Genomic DNA, 20,534 nt, shown 5'->3' with positions numbered 1-20,534 from the left:
GTGAGTTTTGAGACTAGGTAGGTTGATGTTCAGGCAGTATTTGTCTATGTCCATAGCGTTATTACCGTTAGCAATCTGGGAAAATGTCCATGGGCCAAATTACTTCTCTAAAACAAAAAAAAGACAAGGTGGCCACCATGGAAATCTGGAAGGGACCTCTTAGAAGAGCCCCTTTTCGTTTTCCATAACAGCTGGTGCTCGCAGGAATCATCATGGAAAGGGCAGGACAGGCAGAAGAGGAGACAGGCAAGTTTACATTTTTAATTTTAAGTTTATGGGGGGAGGGAGGGCAAAATGAGATGATCATGGGTAGGGAGTCAGGGCAGCCAAAAACCTGGCCTACCAATGTGTCTTCTATCTGCTCCAAGCAACCTAACTTGGCACTCCGCACCCCTCCTCCTCTTCCAGTGCTAATGATCATTTCAATGATATCTTCAAAACTATAGTCAATAACATCTCAATGACCATCATGTGGGTTAGATACATTCTGGAGCAGTAATAGCACAGTGAGGTTTAAGCGTGTTCGCTATATTTAGAATATAATGCACAGTTCAGGGTACGGACCAATGTCGAAGTCCATCTTGTTTAATAGTCTCTTAATTGTCAAATATACCAAACATTGCCTTATTGTAACAAAGGTCATAGGTCAGGCATAGCAAAGCAATATTATATTGAGTGGAGACATAGTTTTCAGTTCGTTACTTTAATGAGTCAACACAGTTGCTGTCTAGCCAAGTCCTTGTTGACTATTCATTTATTCAGCGAGCTTGCAATGTTAGTATTAGCTTCTATTGCAGGCCTTTTGTAAAGGCAGTGCATCATTTGAGGTCTGTCTATCTCACGGCACGCCTTCCATCTACTGTACCGTTAAAGGCAGTTGTTGCTAGTCCGGCGAGCCATGGAACCTGTAAATTATCTGATACACCACGTCTTCTTTCCCCTTTCATCTCTATACCCCATGCGTCCTTCTGCTTTCATAAGTGTTAAAGGGCCCTTACATTGGGGCTGTGTCCAGTAGCTTGGCGCTCTGAATGCATGATGTCTATGAGACGGAGTAGCCCACAGTTTAAGATATACTGGACTTGTCCTTCAAAGGGATAGAGCTTGTTTTCCATGGACAGAGCGCCTCTTGTTTTGGACCGCATGGGTTTATGGTTGGGGGGCTCAGAATCTTCTAAAAACAGCGTGGTGCATAGATAACATTACCATGAATCACGGGTTCTTTCTTTTTTCTGTAAACCCACGTTTTTTAATGAACTGCCCAAGTTGCTAATGTAAAAAAAGATGTGCTTTCTATACTCTTCCTGAGTTGGTGTATGAAATGACTGTGATTGTTGTGGGAAGTTTAAGTTTCGACATGTCCTAAGTTGCCTTTGTAAAGAAATGCATTACCATACAATCTATGTCTGTGCTCTATGCTCTAATATGGCATTCTTGTATTAGCGGATAGGATGAAAGGATAAACCTATCAAACGTGCTGTTAATTGAGTGTGTTGATGTTTATTTTTCAGGCTTTAAAACTCTTTCAGAAGGTTGAAGAAGGTACAGTATTTAAACATCCATGTTTAACTTTCATGTTGAGAGCAAAGCCCTTTCCATGCGTGTACCTTATCAGCTGTTACCGTTTTCTGCATTAATTTTAAGACATACAAAACTCCATTTATTGGATCAGAAAACACCTTTTTCAACTTTTCTTTCCATTTTGAGATGTTGTCTCATGTGCAAAAGTTCCTCTGCATTTTTCCTTTTGGCTAATGTGGCACTTATAAGCCGAAACTATTGCATTAGAGTACAGCTAGGGGAGAAATGGCATATGAGCAGAGATACAAAGGTTGTAGGTGTTGTTTGGTTATTTCCCCACCCATTGACTGCCCATGGCCCTGTTAATCTCTACGGCCAATCCCACCCACTTCCTGCCCTTCTATGCCCAAATTACACCCTCCTAGGATCTCTCTGAGCTAGGTTTATGAAGCTTTACAATCAAACCTTGGCCTTGAACAGCCTGCCAGTGTTTTTTAAAGCAGTCTTCTGAAAGGTAATGACTTAATTGGAGCTGTATAGGTGCTACAGGTGTAATAGAAATGTCTTAACCAGATCTACTTTCAGCCACTTGATTTGTAAGCACTATGGGGGTCCATCACGGAAGTCCTGTTAAAAACCAACAGTGGCAATGCTAACAGTTTTGACTTGTGTAGAAGTATTAAGATGTTTCAGGCAGTGCTATTATATGCCCAGGTACTTGTACCATTTTGCAGCTGCTACCATTGATGACCAGTTAATACCACTACGGCAGTGCCTGGAAAATGCCTTCCCAGGCCTACACAAATGCCAAAACTGTTGTCATTGCCAATGCTTGTAACAGATTGAAATCCTTTCCTTTTTGGAGTATTCGAAACTACCACAGTGATTGTGCAGTTCAGTGAAAAAAGCAAAGTAGTCTGCACGGTTTGCATCGTTTCTGCAACCAAGGAATGCTGCAGGGCATCCATTCAAAAGTATGGGCTTATTTCTCTTTTTTTCATTCACTTCTAAATAGGGTAGCTAATACAGATTTACAATACAATTGTGCATGCTGTTGCTATAATGTGCAATGTTTGCCCTGTTCCTAGCACCAAGGCCGGAATTCTCCCTGGTGCAAAAATGCATTGAAAGAATACATGGCTTGCACTAGAGCATTTTATGTACTTGCACAGTTGCAACATTTCTGTATTTTTGGACCAGGGACCTCATCACAGAAACTTTTCACTAGTGTGAGTGCAATTTTGAACTAGATTAGTGCTAGGACAGTGATTGTCACAAATCTAAAAAACATATTATGTCAATGCATTTTATGCAATAAGGCAATGTACCTTTTTGTGTTGGCACTAGGGAAAACATTGCCCTAATGCAAAAAAAAAGCATTGATATAATATTTTGACACTAATACCATGGACAATTGCACTTGAACTGGCATACTATTTCTGTAACGAGGCCCCATAAGGAGGCAGGCAGAGGACAGAGAGGAAGCAGTGAAGTTAGCACTGCTGCTGCTTCAGCGCGGCTCATTGGTGACCCCTGTCTGAGTACACAAGCCTGAACTTCCCATTCCCATAACATGTTTGCAAGTTGCAACACATTGTGTAACAAATGTCGCCCCCAGTAACCAATGGGTGCCGAAGGGCAGTGGGGGCCACACCAGTGCTTACCAGATGAGACTACCAGCAGGCGTGCAGAGCAAGCATTCATGAAACCACAGACGAGTGAAGAGTGCGCAGCTGCTGAGTTATTGAATGGTACAATTTGTATGTTCCTTTTTCAACAAGATGCGAACATGCAAACATATAGACAGCTGATATGTGGGTCTACAGTTTATCCTATATCTGACCCCCTCAGATTTGGGAGCAGTGGGAATAGGTCACAGGGATGAGCAAGGCTTTGTAGCAGCACAAGTAAATGCTGTTCATACTGGAACTGTGCTTACCAACAACAGCTCAGCATATGCTGGCCCTGCCTGGACTCCTGACTGGCAAAGTGTAGAAGAACACAAAGCTGTAAACACCCTTCAAAAACTTTCAGGGGATTTGTACTAAAAGGCCTACCTGTGCTCTATGGGCCTGGACAACTGTGTAATTGCACTTGCGTATCCGAATGAATGCGGGTGGTGCGTGTACCTCTGTGCATTCGCACAAGGAGTGAATGCGCTATCTGTTCCAAGTACCTTCTGACGGGCACCACGCATGCTCATGGTCCTCATGTGGCGGGCAAACTCTTTCATTGCCTTTCCTCGCCTGCTTACCACAGGTTTACTAACATGCAGAGAGCTGACAGAGTAGAAGCTACAGTCTGTGGTGGATATACACTTAACAATTCCAGAGACCTGGGTCTCCTGTGGCAGTGACTCCACTCTGTTTATCAAAACAATAACTTGTTCAACACAAACTGAGAGAAAAAGAATTGCCTCATTATAAATTGGAAATGTAAAGCCAGAAACTGCAAGGGAGAAAGAAGACCAATCATATTATATAGGTGCAGCAGCGACTACCCATGCAATTACAGTGAACATAGTAAAGTTAGGAAGGAGTAAATCATATAGGCCACTAATATTGAGACCTTTGTAATAACTATAAGAGTCACAATCTTACATAGTTAAGAACAACAATGATATTAAAGGGGTCAATCAGTGTTTCATGGGTTTGTTTGAGGACAGAAGCAGATAATCCTAATTCCCCATGCCTCACCCATCTCTGAATGACTAAATCAAATGACGAGCTGCTCCATTCGAGGAGCTAACACTAAAGGGGTGATGGGCTGGGGGAAGTTTCAGTGAACCGTGAGCACGTGGAAAAACGCAGGTTGTGTAAAAGTTACAGAGCAATTAAACTGAAGAAAATAGTAATCAGAAGGAAAGAAATAAAAAAGTCATCAGTCCTAAAAAAAGGAAATCCTGGAAAAGAAAAGTTCTGACATGAATTTAAGTGAACATTGGCCTAAATGCTGTAGGGTAAACCCACAACGCGATCGATAAAAAGTCACTCCACAAGTGGTTTTATTACATGCAAATATGGCCGGGAGTGTCAGTCAGTCCCATGGAATTGAAAACTGAAACCACGCTCAACACGTCCATTTCTAGTTACATCTGTTGGGAAGGAGGCAGCTCGCCACCCCCGCTAGGAGCTTTAAAGTAAGGCTAGATGCATGTGAGGCACTGTGATGAGCCAGAGGAGATGGGGGAGAGTAAAAGGGAGGCTTTCCCATCCAACAGGACCCTATGTTAATGTAACCAAGTATAGCAAACTTATACAAAAGGAGACCAGAGGCACAATTATTGACACCAGGAGATGGCCCCACCAAAGCCAATGGACAGTACAAAAACACCAAAGTCTCCTAGCGGCGTCACTCAACACTCTCTCTCCCTATGTTTCCACAACTCAGCCCCTGGACCAAATACGTGCTGAGTCTAATTTATTATGAAAGCAATATACACATTTATTAAGAAAAGTCAGGTTCAATCAATACATTTGTTATAAACGCACATCACATAACTAATATAAATACACATGTGTATCAAGTTAAACACATGTGTATCAAGTAGCACCTATCTAAAACATCTCACAACCCTAGTGTACAACCTAACATTATAAAAAACACCCTTCCTATACAAAACTAAAATCAGTAATGTACAGAAAAAACCCTAAAATCATTAGTATAGCATAATCATATGGTGTGGCCCAAGGTGCAGGTGGCATCGCTATTTCACCTAGATATTTAATAATCCTAGGTAGAAGAGAAAGGCTTGCACGATAAAGGCGGAATTACATGCACTAGGCCGGAATCCACAAGGTTACAGAAATCTCCAGTCATGCCCGAGCTCCCGTAAGGACAGCTTGCACCCCCACTGTTTATTCATTGTTTGTGAAAGTGTTGCAAAGATCTGTCTTTCACCCAAAAGGAATGAGCCCAACAAGGCCGCGATCAGAGGCCGGCACCTGGTGTGCATGTTATCTCACTGCGGAGATTGGCCTCGCCCATACCATATTTGTTGATTTATTGAATCGCCATGCCTACTCACCATCTACCCAATGTTATCCTGTAACACTGCTCGCTGCCCATCCGACTGGCGAGCCACCGGCTGATTTACTACTACGGCCATGTCATAGGTCTGGTCACCAGCATTACCTAGGCTGAGTGTGCACATTGTCTGACTGGTATTCCATGCATACATTGTGAAGCATCCATTGCCTATTTCTTCACTTGTATATGCCTTAAAACTACACCCTTCTTATGCACCTTACAGCTAGTCTGGGAAGTCGACTCTATTCATCTGAAATGCACTCCTCATGCGCACCTTTACGACTATGACTGCCCATCTCCCCGCAAACTGAACCCGCGTCGTTCAGGATCCTCTGTCAGCATCCTACCTCCCGACTCACACCGAGGCCCACCACCCTCTAGAATCACCTTGCACCCCTCACTGCTCTTGCCTAAATCGGCACACGCCTGATCTTCACCCCTGTCTGTTCCCTGCAACTTTTACTGTTTACTATGAATCAAACTTACCCACTATGCTCTCCATAACCTTGTTGCCAACTAGGAAATTAAATCTCACCTGTGCTCACTGAATTCTCTACATCACTGCTGCTCACTAGGATACTGATCCCACCCACTGTGTCCACTGGAACTGCACCTCTAATGCTTACTCACTGAATTCTCTGCTGCTCACTAGGATACTGACTAGGTACCCACTGTGTCCACTGCTCGGCCTCCATTACTACCATCTCCCCCCAGCCATGGTCTGACCACCATCTTCTTACCTTCTCCCTTGAGGCCTTAACCCCGACCCCCCCTCAACAACACGCTAGCCCCAGCCACCCCTATTAGAAACAAAAAAGAATCACAGCTGAAAAACTCATCCCTCTCATTCTTCTGACCTTGAACTCCATCACAGAATCTACCGACCCCCTCTCCCTCGTAGACGAATACAATAAAATAATGGCCTCAGCACTAGACTCCATCGCCCCGCTGAAACTTAGAAAAAGTCAACCTAAAAGACATCTGAACTCATGGTACTCCCCTCACCTGAAATCACTCAGACTCGAAGCATGAAAAAGTGAACAGGTATGGAGACAATCTCCTTCAGACAATAACAAGACTAACCTCAACAAAATTACTGCCCGCTATAAGAAAGAAATCATACTGCCGAGCAAGACTCTTACAACCAGAGAATCTTGCAAGCAAACTCCAGTATAAAAGAACTGTTTACCATTCTTAAAGAGCTGGAATCCCCCATCCGAGTCCTAGACACGGGTGTGAAAGACAAACACTGGTGTACTAGCATCCAAAATGCCCTCTCCAATAAAGTAGCAGGCTTGCAGGTCAAGATAACCAACAAAAAAGAAACCCTCCTCCACACCGCTCCTGCAGCCAACATCACCCCACCTACTCAAAAACCTACACCTAAACCCCCACTCTGCTTCAGCTTCTCTAAAATATCTACCCTAGAGGTAAAAAAAGTCATTCTCACCCTTAAACCATCCAATTGCCAAGGTGATCCCTGCCGTTCGCAAATCATCAAAGACGCAGCCAGAGACCTCTCACCCTTCGTTTCTAAGCTTATCAACTCCTCCTTCTCTACAGGTATCATCCCCAGTAATCTCAAAAAGTCCCCCCTACTAAAAAAGCAATCTCTGGACCCCTCTATACCCACCAACTACAGACCCATCACCACTGTCCCCTTCCTGCTTAAAATATTAGACAAGGTAGCTTACCTTCAAATACAGCAATACCTAGAAAAAAGCCACCTCCTGGGCATCCGTCAGTCCGGCTTCAGACCACAACATGGGACTGAGACAGCACTGATTGACCTCAAGGCACAAATCAACATTCTCAGAGACAATGGGAAAGCTACACTACTTCTACTCCATGACTTATCAGCGGCGTTTGATTTAGTAGACCATAAAATACTCTGCAACCACCTAGATTCAGCAGCCCACTTTTCGCAAGAGGTGATAGTTTGGATTCCATTCTTCCTTAACAACAGGACCATCGTGTCTTTTTGACCTCGCCATCCGCTGACCCTATTCCCATCACATGCGGGGTGCCCCAGGGATCATGTGCTTCCCCCACTCTGTACAACATTTTCACGAAGCCCCTTTTCGATGATCTCGATGGTCTTGGCATCACCTACACCAACTATGCTGATGATATCCAGAACCTCATACCGCTGACGGGAGATTACGACAAGGATTTGGCCTTGGTGAACAGAGTGTACTTCATCATCCATGCATGGATGGCATCTCATGGTCTATGCCTGAATGATGACACAACTGAACTCATCATCCTTGGCACCACCCTCAATATAAACAAACTCGGCCCTAACTACTTGAGCTTCATTATAGATGGAAACATTATTAATGTAGCCAAAGAAGTCAAAACTCTAGGCTTCTACCTAGACGTGATCCTCTCCTTCAACAAACAGGTCATCTCCATGGCCTCCGCTACAGCCTATACTTGCAAATTAATTAGAGTGGCTGAACCTTTCCTCTCTATCAATAGTTGCACCACCCTGGCCAGAGCCTTCATTTTGTCAAAATTGGATTACTACAATGCCCTATACCTAGGCGCAACAAATACATTACAAACAAAATCCAGATTTTGCAAAATAACGCTCTCAGAGCAGCACTGACTATCTCCAAAAAAGAACACATCTCTGACACTAGGAGAGCCAATAATTGGCTCACCACAACAGACAAGATCTCTCTTGAAGTAGCCTCACTTACACACAAATGCCTCAATAACTCTGCCCCTGGCTACCTAATAGACAGATTCAAGAGATATTACCCCAACCGACCGACTAGAACAGCTAATTCAACCCTCCTCACAGTGCCCAGATTCAAACGCTCTAAAACCGGAGGAAATAGCTTCGAGGTGAAAGCTGCCCAACACTGGAATTCCCTTCCACCTTCCTTAAGGGTAGACCAAACGTACCTACACTTTAGACACAACTACATTCACTGGATGAAGGAAAACGACTGCTAACTCAACCCTGCCTATCTATCGGTCCTCTCCCACCCTGTGACCTGGAGATCCATCCACATCTGTATATATTGTAAATTGTTGTTATACGTATTCTTTTTGTATTTGTACTTTGCATTACCTCCTCTGTATGTGTATATGTATATATATATATATATATATATATGTATATCAATGTTCAGTACTGTAACCAAGCCTAAAATATTCTTGTTGCTCTCTGCAGCCTGATACCCTTGGGTCCGACGCGCATTACAAATAAATAAACAAACAAACATATAATTGACTGAACCCTAAGATCCCCAAATTCCATGACACCAGGTGCCCTTTGACCACCAATGAAATGTTCAAAGACGATGGAAAGGGTAAATCGTTGAAGCGACAATCGGGTGATTTGTATTGCGAGGTGCTGGGAGGGAGAAATTATAGTTCATAATGAGGGCAGAGACCTTGGAGCCGGATGGCGCAGAGGGAGTGAGTGAAATGTGTGGGTGAAGGTTAGAGCGCCCCAGAACCTTCTGTGGGCACTTCTTAAGGCCTGCCAAGTGCAATGTATGAGTGATAAAAAAACTGTTTAGTAGGAGTATAATTCATTTGTTTTCTGACCTTCAACGTGAGAAGAAGATGAGCCCTGCAGCACCCACATGATGGAAGATGGACATACTGGGCTGGGACCAATAAACTGCCATCCAATATGGAGAAAGGCAGTACCTATATAGGGTCCATCCAATCAGCTGCACTGGTGTTTATTGTATGCAGCAGAGTAATTTGCTGTTGCTCTCATCTGCGCATGAGAATGAACTTGTTATCCTTACAAGTTCGACTTGGGCCTTTCTTCCCTAACGGGTGGCATTCTCTCTGGTGTGAGCGTTCAGGGGCTTGCTTTCAATTGGTGACCCTGACGTGATTCCAGCAGCCACCGTACCTGCGGAGGCTGCCAGGCCGCTTCTCCAGAAGGAGCTGTGCCCACCTGCAGTGACCAGCCCCGAAAAAACACGTGTTCGGAGTGGTTTAACAGGAGCTATTTTAGGAAAAGTTCTCTCTGCTCTTTGAAGCGGAGTGCAGCTTCGAGGAGAGTGCAGGCTGGTGTTGGAACCCTGTGACGGAGGAGGTATATGGAAATAAAAAGTAGTTGTCTCTTATAGAGTAGTAGGCCTGGAACAAGTAGTGGTTGTTAGTATAGTGTGTTGGTTCAATTTATGGTAGTTGTGTTTTTTGGGCAGTAATTGTGTGCATCGCGGTGTGGTGTGGTGCTGCCCAATTTCCTGGAGCAGCATGTGTGCGTGTGGAAGGGTGAGAGAGAAGTGTAGGGGTTGATTCTCTTGTTTTTGTTGTTACAAACAAGCGGCAGCGTGCGCCGCGCATTCACAAAGCATTGCGGGGTCAGTAAGAAATAGACGTCACTAGCATGGGGGGAGGATCACCAATAGAGCACATGTATCAGGCCCTGCCACTGTATCGTGACGGGGTGGAGAAATATCATAAGCAGTGGATAGTGGAGACAGGAGGAGGGAGTATGCCCTGCCCATGGCCATGGCAGGGATTGCACAACAAGAGCATTTTGGAACACATGTCCAAATTTTTTGTAGCAAGATATAAGGGAGAGCAGCTACAGAAGAGAAAAGGGATTCTCAACCTTTGGCGTATGTTCGAAGACACAGAGGATCAAGGGAATGGAGTGGAGGCGCAGAGGCAGAGAAATGAGAAGTGCAGAAAGAGAGAAGGGGAAGGTGGGGCGCCAGTAGGGAGTAGGGGATTATATCCCCTGATAACATATCCCACAGAAGGGTACACTAATCCAAGCTATGTACCTGCTGTGATAGGGACCCCTCCTGCTGCGGTTGGATCCCCTGCATTATCAGTAACACTACAGGCTACCGATCCCCCACCACTGAACGCCCACCCACCTGAAGTACCGGCACCAACGAGTTACAGGTCCAGGGAGTTTGAGGATAGGTTGACAGGATTGCTATCGGAACTGAAAGAGATATAAGTGCAGAAAGAGAAGGATTGAGAGAGTAGAAGTCAGGGGAAGTATTGCTCAAGATGAATACTGAAGATATAAGACGTGTAGGTGTTGAGAAAGAAAGGAGCATAGGTGGGTGAATTATCCTCAGAGAAGAGAATACAGTGTTGGGAGAGAATGTGGAGGAAGGGGATGCTGGTACATTCACAGAGGATCCGAGTGAAGAAGAAGGGAGGGGTGAAGAGGCAGCTGAAAATACCCCCCAAGTAGAAGGTATGATAGCAGGGGGCAGGTTGAGGAACAGGGTGGGCCAGATGGCATTAGTAAAAAGAAAAGGAGCAGTGAAGAAGGGTGCGGGAAGTAGAGCAAAAATGTAGACGTCCCCCATAAATAAGGGGGAAGGGAGGACACAGTACATGCCTTGGCCCCAAATGGATAAGAATAATTTAATTAAGGCCCTCCCACAGCTCACAGCATGGGCGAGCAAGCGTATATACAAACTCCAAAAACAAATGGCAGGGGTGCCTCTGACAGTAGGGGATCTTAAGATCCTGTTGATTGCCGTATTCGGGGATCAAGCTGGAGACATATGGCTTAAGGCCGGGTACCCCAAGGAGTAACCTAACTTTGAGGGACGATGCGCATGATGGAGCATCATTTAATTGAGTTAAAGCATTGGTATGGGATGCACTACGAAGGGCCATTCTGGACACTCCTGATTTATTGTCTTTCATGCACTATAGCATGGGTGATGATGAGGACCCAGCTAGATTTATTCTTAAAATGCAAGAGAAAGTGGAGAGCTAAAACAGGAGGGCTGTGGGATCAATCAATACCATTCTTCTATTTTATCGTAAAGAGGGGTTTGCTAAAGGAAGTGCAGAAGCCACTGGATACGATTGTGGGTATTGAGGCGAAGGGCTGGCCGGAAATACAGGGTATAGTAGTACCTCATTGTAAGACGATTAAGGAGCAAATATGGGGGAGAAAAAACTGGCAAAGGTGGCAGTTCTGGTGCCTGTGCCGACGCCAGTACAGGTGGAAGGAACAGAGATCACAGGTGAGTGCCACTATTGTGGCACTCTCAACTTAAGGAGGACAAGGACAGTGGGGTGGGGGGCAACAGTACTCCAGCCCACAATGGCAGCAAAGAGGGCCGCAGCAAGGAAGAGGGGGATTTTGAGGAGCAAGAGGAGGGGGTTTGGACCCAGGGGAGATGGATTCGGTCAGTCTCAATGTTGGAATTGTTTAAGGTGGGGGCATTTCACAAGGGAGTACAGGAGCAGGTCCACAGTGGGCTATAATTATGGGCCGCAGCAACAGGGCCCCAAGGATCTCAAGGACTAGGGTACTGGCAACAGAGTCAAGGCTACCAGAACCAGGAGTACCCACGGGGACAATACCAAATTTATGACTAGCAACCCCAAGCACTGGACAGACAAGTGCGGCACCCACTGCAGCAACTACAGGGCAGTTCTGCCCCGGCAATTAGGGTGCCAGATGAGATGGCTGCTCCCTTTTGGGGAAGCAGCAGTAATAGGAGGTAGCCCCTTCTTGTTACCTGGAACAAGCATGTATCCCGATTAGGACAGCCCACAGAGAACACTCACGTGTCTGGTCCTGTTGATGACTATCCACCCTGAAGAGGAACCATTGGTGGGGGCGGAGATAGGAAATAAGCAATTTATATTCATGGTGGACTATGGTGCAACTAAATCATGTATCATGGAAGGAAACTTTTCACTATCAGGAAAATATCTTGATGTGCAGGGATTCTCTGGGGCCATTTCCAAGGTTCCATACACTGAGGAGTTGGATGTAAAGGTGGGAGGGAAGGTAGTATGGGCGCCCTTACTATATTTTGAGAGTTCCCCAGTCGATTTACTGGGGAGGGACTTGCTCAGTAAGTTAAACATGACTATATCCTTTGAAGATCAGGGAGTAGTCTGTTCCACGCCTGGGATTTGCGCTGTGATGTGAGGGCGATGTTGATAATCCACATGATGGCAAGGGAGGTGGTGGTCCATGGGATTCCCCTAGACCCGGACATGTTTAACTATGGTATCACTGTTCTTGTGAAGGCGGTGCCCCAGATTGCCAAGCAATGCTGGCGAGTGCCCCCTGATTTTATTTTTTGCCCTGCTGTGTTGCCGAGGTGGTGGCAGGAACAATATTATTGCTTGACATGCAGGGGTTGTTGCTTTCGGACAGAAGGTTTGTCCTATTAGGAATGGATAGGGACGGGTCTAAGTGGCACACAGTGCTCTGTGTAGACCCAAGAGTGCAGCTAAAGGAGTTGATGGATGACAAACTGTTTGAGAATAACAACAAAAAGGGGGAAATAATACTGGAGATTTGCACTCCTTGTGACATAATGATACAGTATCGAAGAGTGCAGTGTCCTTTAATGGCAGTAGTAATGCCATCCCCATTTTTTGACAAAGATTTACAGCATTTGCCCTCGCAGTTGTGGACTACAAATCCACATGATGTAGAGTTATTGAAAGATGTAACACTTACGTGTATAATCCTGAAGCCAGGTGTGGTGCTGCCCAGGGTAAGACAATATTCACTGTCAAGTGAGGCAAAGGAGGGCATTAGAAAAACAACACAGGCCCTACTGGACCTGGGGATTATCGTGCCATCTACGTCCTCGTGCAATACGGCAATGTATCAGCTTAAAAAATCAATGGGGGCTTATTGGAGAATGATCTAGGACTTGCACCCTCTAAGTTATGTGGTACAGAAAGAGTTTCCAGTGGTTCCGAATCCTGCAACAATTTTATGTAGAATCCCCAAAGAAGTGACATATTACACTCTAGTGGATCTGAAAAGTGCATTCTTCTCGATTCCACTCCATCCTGAGTCGAGGTACCTGACAGCATTTACACCGGGTCAGATGAGGTTCGAACACACTAGATTACCTCAAGAGGTTCAAAAACACTAGTTTACCTCAAGGGTACTGTGAGAGCCCAAGCGTATTTAACCGAATACTGCATGCCGATCTTGGGAACATTCAGGTGCTTAGCATGATTATCCAGTACATGGACAATCTGGTAGTGTGTAATGACAGTGAACAGCATTGTCGAAGGGACTCTATTGCACTTTTACAACTGTTGGCCTCTAAGGGGTACAAGGTCGATAAGGCTAAATTAGAATATTGCCAGCAGGAAGTAATCTATTTGGGGCAGTTCATATTAGTGAATGGGATAAGGATATTGCCCGATAGGGCAGCATCAGCATGCGTCACCACCAGACCCACCTCAGTTAAAGAGATTCTGAAGTTTATGGGCCTGTATAACTGCTGCAGCGCCTGGATTCTGTATTATGCGGCATACACAAGGCCACTTTTACAGTCCCTGAGAGATGCACAAAAAGCAAAGGACCATAAGTTACAGTGGACGGCAGAAATGATTAAGCAGTTTGATGACTTAAAAGAAGTCATTAGTTCAGCACCCGTACTGGCCACCGGAATTATACCCGTACTACACACAGGAATTTTATTTGTTTACGCATTCTGATGCTCACCTTATGGCAGCGGTTTTGACGCAAAAAAGCATTATGGGCTACAAGCCATTGGCATATTATAGTGTCACTCTGGATACAGTAATGCAAGATCAGATGGCCTGCAAACAAGTATTAGCAGCGGCTACCTGTGCTATAGAAAGAAGTTCTCCAATTATAATGGGGTGTTCAGTAACGTTGTATGTAGAACATTCTTTGTTTGCTATTTTAGAGAGGTCAAAATCTACCCTGACTACTCAGAGGTCATCAGCATATGAGATTATCATCTCCAAACCCCATATGCATGTGGTTAGGTGTAAGATGGTGAATCCTGCCACCTTTTTAACAGGCATGCCTACTACTTAGGACTTGACAGTGCACGATTGCAACACAAATGAGGGGGAGGAAGATGATACCCCCAAAGCAAGGGATTGAGCATTGACAGAGGGTGAGGTACTTTTTGTTGATGGGTCATCCACAATTGGTCTGGAGTATGGGCAGAGGCAGACAGGGGAAGCAGTGGTATGACTTGAGTGAGGGGAGTACAAGCACGCTATTCTGCACAAGCGGCAGAACTCGTGGTGCTCATCGAAGCACTGAGAGCATCGCAAGGTCGTCATGTCACAATATATTCTGACTCAGCATACACTACATCAACGGTATACGCTAGTATTTCGCATTGGAAGAAGAGGGGGTTTTGGAGGGTGGATGGATCCCCAGTGCAGCATGTGGTGCTGTTAGAGATGCTGACAAGTGCACCGCCCATACTTCTGGGACAGACAAAATCTCAAGGGGGAACACAGCCGCTGATGCGGCAGCCAAAATGGCAGCGTACCAGTCAAATGAAATGTCCACTGAGTACGTTGTGACTGCCCCACGGACAGATGAGCATGCAGTGCCTTATACTGCACTACCCATCTCCCAGATTATTGAGTTACAAGGAAGGGCACCTTAGAGGGAGAAGGAGTTGTGGTTACGACAAGGGTGTAAGCAATCTCCGACAGATCTGTTATGAAGGCAAGAGAGCTCTGGGAAGATAGGAACCCAGAAACTGCTAGCAGTAGCATTTAGCATTGCACTACCCGTCCCATAGTTCGAAACAACACAGCCGCAGACATACAGGAGTACTGGTTCACACCAAATATACAGGAGAGCATCACAGATATGGTCATCCATTGCACCACATCTGAACATTTAAGTACAGGGATAACACTATGAACATTACGGGGCACTTTGCCTCACCCTACTTGGCCATTCCGTGAGTTACATATCGACTACGCTGATATGGGGGAGCATTGCAATGGATCTAGGTACCTCATTGTAGTGGTGTGTCCCTTCTGAAGGTGGGTGGAAGTAGGGCCATGTGCGCACCCGGATGCCAAGTGTGCACCCGGATGCCAAGTGTGCTGCAAGGTTTCTAGTGCGGGAACTTTTCCCGCGCTGGGGCGTGTGCGAGGTTTTAAGGTCAGACAATGGCACACATTTCTTCAATGCATTATTACAACATGTTACAGCACTTCTTGGCGTCAAACTTTGGATGTGTTCAATTTATCACCCACAGGTCAATGGTATTGTAGAAAGAATAAATGACCTTCTCAAGAGTAAGTTATCTAAATTGTGTACCACATTAAAGAAAAACTGGGTGTACTGTCTACCCCTGGTGCTTTTTAGTTTCCGCACACAGCCAGATAAAGACCATCATCTGTCACCTCATGAGGTGGTTACTTGCCGGCGCATGCATGCCCCCGTTCCTATGTGAGAAGGGTTTCTGATGCACATAGGATTGCAGCGGTGTTAGGAGAGGAGTTCAAGGAATATTTGACGACAGTAACTTGGGCCATTAAATGTGTCTCATGACAGATTGCACCTCCCAGGATAGTGACTATAGAGATGCCCGATGCTGCACAGACAACAGGGACAGATCGTGAGTATATAACGACCAGACCTCTGCTGCCGGGAGTTACATCTGCGTTCGCAATTTCCTGCACCGTTGGAACAATCCCTGGTTTCAAGGATCGTACGAGGTGGTGTTTTGTACCCCCCTCATGGTCAAAGTAAAGGAGTTGCGCTACTGGGTCCACCTTTCTGACATTCGTAGGGCACCTCCAGAAAGCACGGTGGTGCATCAGTTATCTTGAGACCAAGGGTAGCAGTGCCTGCATCCCGAGCACCTGACTGGCCTGTCCAGTGGAGAAACGGGTGTGGTGGCATGTCCGAGTGGCAAGCCAAAGCTAAGCTGCTAGCTCTGCACTATTCTTTTTCTGGGAGCACTTTTCTCTCTCTCTCTCTCTCTCTCTCTCTCTCTCTCCCTCTCCCTCTCTCTCATTCTCTTTTATTTCTTTTTTCTTTTTGTACAGTGTGCTTCTTGTACATCCTTCCTGTTTTTTGTTGTCTTGTGTGTCTGTGCTTCTATTTCAGGAAAGAAGATGGAAGCAACAAATATATATAGTTTGTTAAGTAGGTACCCTGAGGCGTAGAGACACGAATGAGAGGTTGTGGACATATATCTATTATTGTGGATGAGTACTTGCTGGAGGATTGTGTGTGATATTGCTAGCACTACTGGGAGTGTATTGGGGAGGGCATTATAGGGGGATGTCATATAAAGGGGCTTAATGGGGGAAATAGGATTGTATATTATCCAAATAGAAAGATACATATAAATGTGAATAACACAAGCGGAATTACATATATCAGTACTAATGTGAACACTAATAATAATAATGGAAATGGATTATATGACTCCGATATGCAGGTTATGTCTGTAAATGAAGCACAGATTAGGTTGTTTACAATAAGGAGAGGATTGTCTGCCACATGCAAAGGTATAATGGTATTTCTGACGGTACTACGGAAGCAGACATTCTTGAGAATGTGTATAGCAGAATGAAAAGAGAAGTAAGACGGAAGTGTAACACGTATCAAGGGTTGGGTTTTGATGTGATCAAGGATATTCATCACCCGAATTCTCTAATTCATGGTACGCTAATATGAGTGGTGTGGGGAGAAAGGCTGGGAATGGGAGCTGTTATGTGTGTTAACTCATTCCGCATGCGTCAGGGGATCCCAAGTTGTTAGTGCCACAAGCAGTCCCAATTATAAAGGCACAATACCTGGTTCATCTTGCGCTATGCAGAATAAAAGGAATGTTCCAGGCACACAGTGTGAAACTGCAAATGGTGGGCCCAGATTTTGCAAAATGCACCAAAGACCCGAGTAACATCATGTGTGTGGAGTTACCCTATCTGGTGGTGAAGGGGTGGAAGCATGTCATTAACAACTGGCAGGACAGCACACTACCTTGCTTGGCAGAAGGACTGGTAACGTATAGCAAGGAAAGAATAGCATGAGTGGTCAACTTCTGTGTGCAAATCTGGACGGAGCATATCACAAAGCTGGCGTGGATTTGTCAGGCTGAGAGGTCCTGTGTCCGCAGAAGCTGCTGAACCCCCAACGATCCCCCTGAAATGTAATTCCCAGAACTAGATTTCAATTCAGCTCTGTAAACTACACCCCAAAGGGAAAGGGGGAAGTGGATAACAAAACAACACCAGGCAGACTGTGTCAAGGCTAACCAGAGCTGAACCTGCAGAGGATATAAGAAAAGCAGATACAATTCCTTTATTTACTTACTTAACCTTAGGAATGGGAAAGACTTTAAATCCTTAACTAATAATTAAGAATCATACCTGGCTCTTCTCTTGAAATTTCTTAGAGAAGCTTGTAAAGAAGCTGAAAATCTCTCTTACTTGAGACTCTTGAAATTCACAGCAACTTCTTACTTTGGGCAAATCTGGAAAGTTTAGTTCATTGTCTCTTTTCCAAAATGCACTAGATGACCAGTTAAATTGTCTTTATTTATTCTTTCCTTTTCTTTCAAACTATTTACAATTCCATTGAGTTTGTGAATTCTTGAAGAAACACGTGTTAAACTCACACGCGGGTTATTTCCATACAGATGAAGTTCACGTTGAAAACTTCCTGCGTTGAAGAACACGCGCACGGAAAGCAAAATCCACGCGCAGAAAACACACGCGCAAGCCTAACCACGTAAAGTAGAATTCACGCGCAAACGAGAACACGCACAGAAAAAACACGCGCTAAAAAATTTCCGTGTTGATGAACTTCCGCACCTATTCACATGCGCCTTATAATCCACGCGCAATGAGTTCACTCGCGATCGAATACACGCGTTTAAAAAGACACGCGCAAGAAACCACACGCGCAATTGAGTTCTAGTGCAGAAGCACACACGCTTGAAATCACATGCGCTATAAAGTTCTCACGCGGCAATTAGATTTTCGCATCCGGAAGCACACGCGCTAGAAACACACACGCTTTAGAGTTCTCGCGTGACAAATGAATCTCACGCTAGGAACACTCGCGCTGGAAAACAAACGCGCTCTTGAGTTCTCACGCGACGAACAGATTCTCGCGCTAAGGAGCACCCGCGCTGGAAAACACACGCGCTCTTGAATTCTCACGCGACAAACAGATTCTCGCGCTAAGGAGCACACGCGCTGGCAAACACATGCGCAGTTGAATACACTCGCACGCGCAAAGGTTCAACGATATTTTCAGATTACAAGTAGTACGCGTATTTTCAAATAGCATTCAAGCGCACTCAGGAAGTTCAATAGTACAAGTACAAAGATAACTTTTTACGAATTTTCAAGGAAATGTCATTAAGATGAACAGAGCTGCAGTACAAACAAAGTCACTTATCTCCAGAGCGATAAGGATCTTCAGAGTTTCCTGTCTTCAAAAACAAATCCCTGACAACTGATAGCTTCTCCAGAAACCCCCAAGAAAGTAGCCGCTCAACTGCTAACGCCTGAAGGATAAAATCCACCAGGCCCAAGTCTAAAGCAGGAGCAGCCACTAAACACGTCCTCTCAGCTGGGGTTTAGATGATGAAAGGCACAGAATGACAGTTTAGAATGTTCATTGTTGTTCTGCAGTGTCTTGTAACCAATCAGAGCTGTCACTGTGAGACTCCATTTTGCCTTGGGTCAGAACCAGGATTCTGAATCAGCAAGTTAAGGCCAAACCAACTACTATAGAAAACTTCCCACCCAAATAAGGCTAATCTAAAAAAGATTAATAAAGAGAAATAATGAGAAGGAAACTTGAATAAGGGAAAATAGCCTGAATAGGGGAAGGAAACCTGACAGTACCCCCCTCCTAATGCCCAGTCTCTGGGCCTACCTTATGTGGATTTTTAGCATGAAACTTAGCAACTAAACGGGGGGCATGTACATCAACTGAATCTTCCCATGATCATTCCTCAGGTCCATATCCCTCCCAATCAATTAAATACTGCAACCTTCCCCTCACTTTTTCTGGAATCCAAAATTTGTTTAACCACAAATTCCTCAGATGAATCCTCCAAAATCACAGGGGAAGGTGGTGTTCTAAATCTAGTTCCTGAACAAACTGGTTTTAAAAGGCTAACATGGAAAGTAGGATGTACCTTCAATTGCTTGGGTAATTTCAATCGTACTGCCACAGGGTTGATGATTCTCTCTACCTCGAATAGGCCTACAAATCGTGGACTGAATTTATTCTTCCCCTTAATTTTTAGGTACCGGGTAGAAAGCCAAACTAAATCTCCCACCTTATATTCAGGACCAGCCTTCCTTCTCAAATCAGCACACCTTTTATATTTCAATTTGTTTTCTCCCAGCACCTTTTTTGCTCTATCCAAGTTATTCTGCATTACCAACAAACAATCTTCCACTCTAGGATTCCCAGAATCCTCCAACACCTCAAAACTCAGAAAGCGAGGATGAAACCCACGACCCAAAAAGAAAGGGGACATAGAAGTAGCATCTTTTCCACAATTGTTGTAAGAGAATTCTGCCAACCATACCAAATCCACCCATTCCTCTCTAGCTTGTAAATAACACCTTAAGAACTTCTCCAATTCCTGATTTACTCTCTCCACTTGTCCATTACTCTCCGGATGATACCCAAAAGTCAAACTAACTTCCACTCCAAGTTTCTTACAGAAGGCCCTCCAGAATTTTGAAATAAATTGAGAACCCCTATCAGAGATAACTTGACTTGGGAGTCCATGTAGTCGAACTACACCTTGCAAAAAACTATGAGCCAGTTTTTCCGCGGTAACCTCTCCCTCCATTGGTAAAAAATGTGCTTCTTTAGTAAGAAGATCCACTACAACAAGAATGGTAGTACAACCCTTACCTCGAGGGAGATCAACAATGAAATCCATAGAAATAGTGTGCCAAGGACGAGGAGGAACAGGTAACGGCTCCAATAAACCATGCAGCTTCCCAACTTGACTTTTTGTTTGTGCACAGACTACACAAGTTTTAACAAAGTTCAATGTGTCTTGGCGAATTTTTTCCCACCAAAAATTCCTTCGAACCAGTTCCAGAGTTTTTCTGAAACCAGGATGTCCTGATAAAATGGATTCATGACAATTTTTCAAAACCTTTTCCCTTAACTCTTCAGTAGGTACATAAAGCTTGTTATCAAAAAAAGGAAGATCATCTTTCAAACTTCTGGCTGGATCCAGTCTCACCCACTCCTC

General features: G+C 44.7%; 1 protein-coding gene across 2 annotated transcripts in view; it reads left to right on the top strand.

Moving 5' to 3' along the window:
• Positions 1-20,534, top strand: part of RMDN1 (regulator of microtubule dynamics 1) — an 857,211-nt gene that overhangs the window by 599,961 nt on the left and 236,716 nt on the right. For both annotated transcript variants that reach the window (XM_069621304.1, XM_069621303.1), the window contains exon 7: positions 1,512-1,542. In XM_069621304.1, the coding sequence (XP_069477405.1) occupies positions 1,512-1,542 (31 nt within the window). The remainder of the gene's footprint in view (positions 1-1,511; positions 1,543-20,534) is intronic.

The sequence above is a fragment of the Ambystoma mexicanum genome, chromosome 5q (genome assembly GCF_040938575.1).
Source record: "Ambystoma mexicanum isolate Mex_15411 chromosome 5q, UKY_AmexF1_1, whole genome shotgun sequence".
NCBI lineage: Eukaryota > Metazoa > Chordata > Amphibia > Caudata > Ambystomatidae > Ambystoma > Ambystoma mexicanum.
Note: the sequence above shows the minus strand (reverse complement) of the source record. Positions and strands in the feature narration are given on the sequence as shown.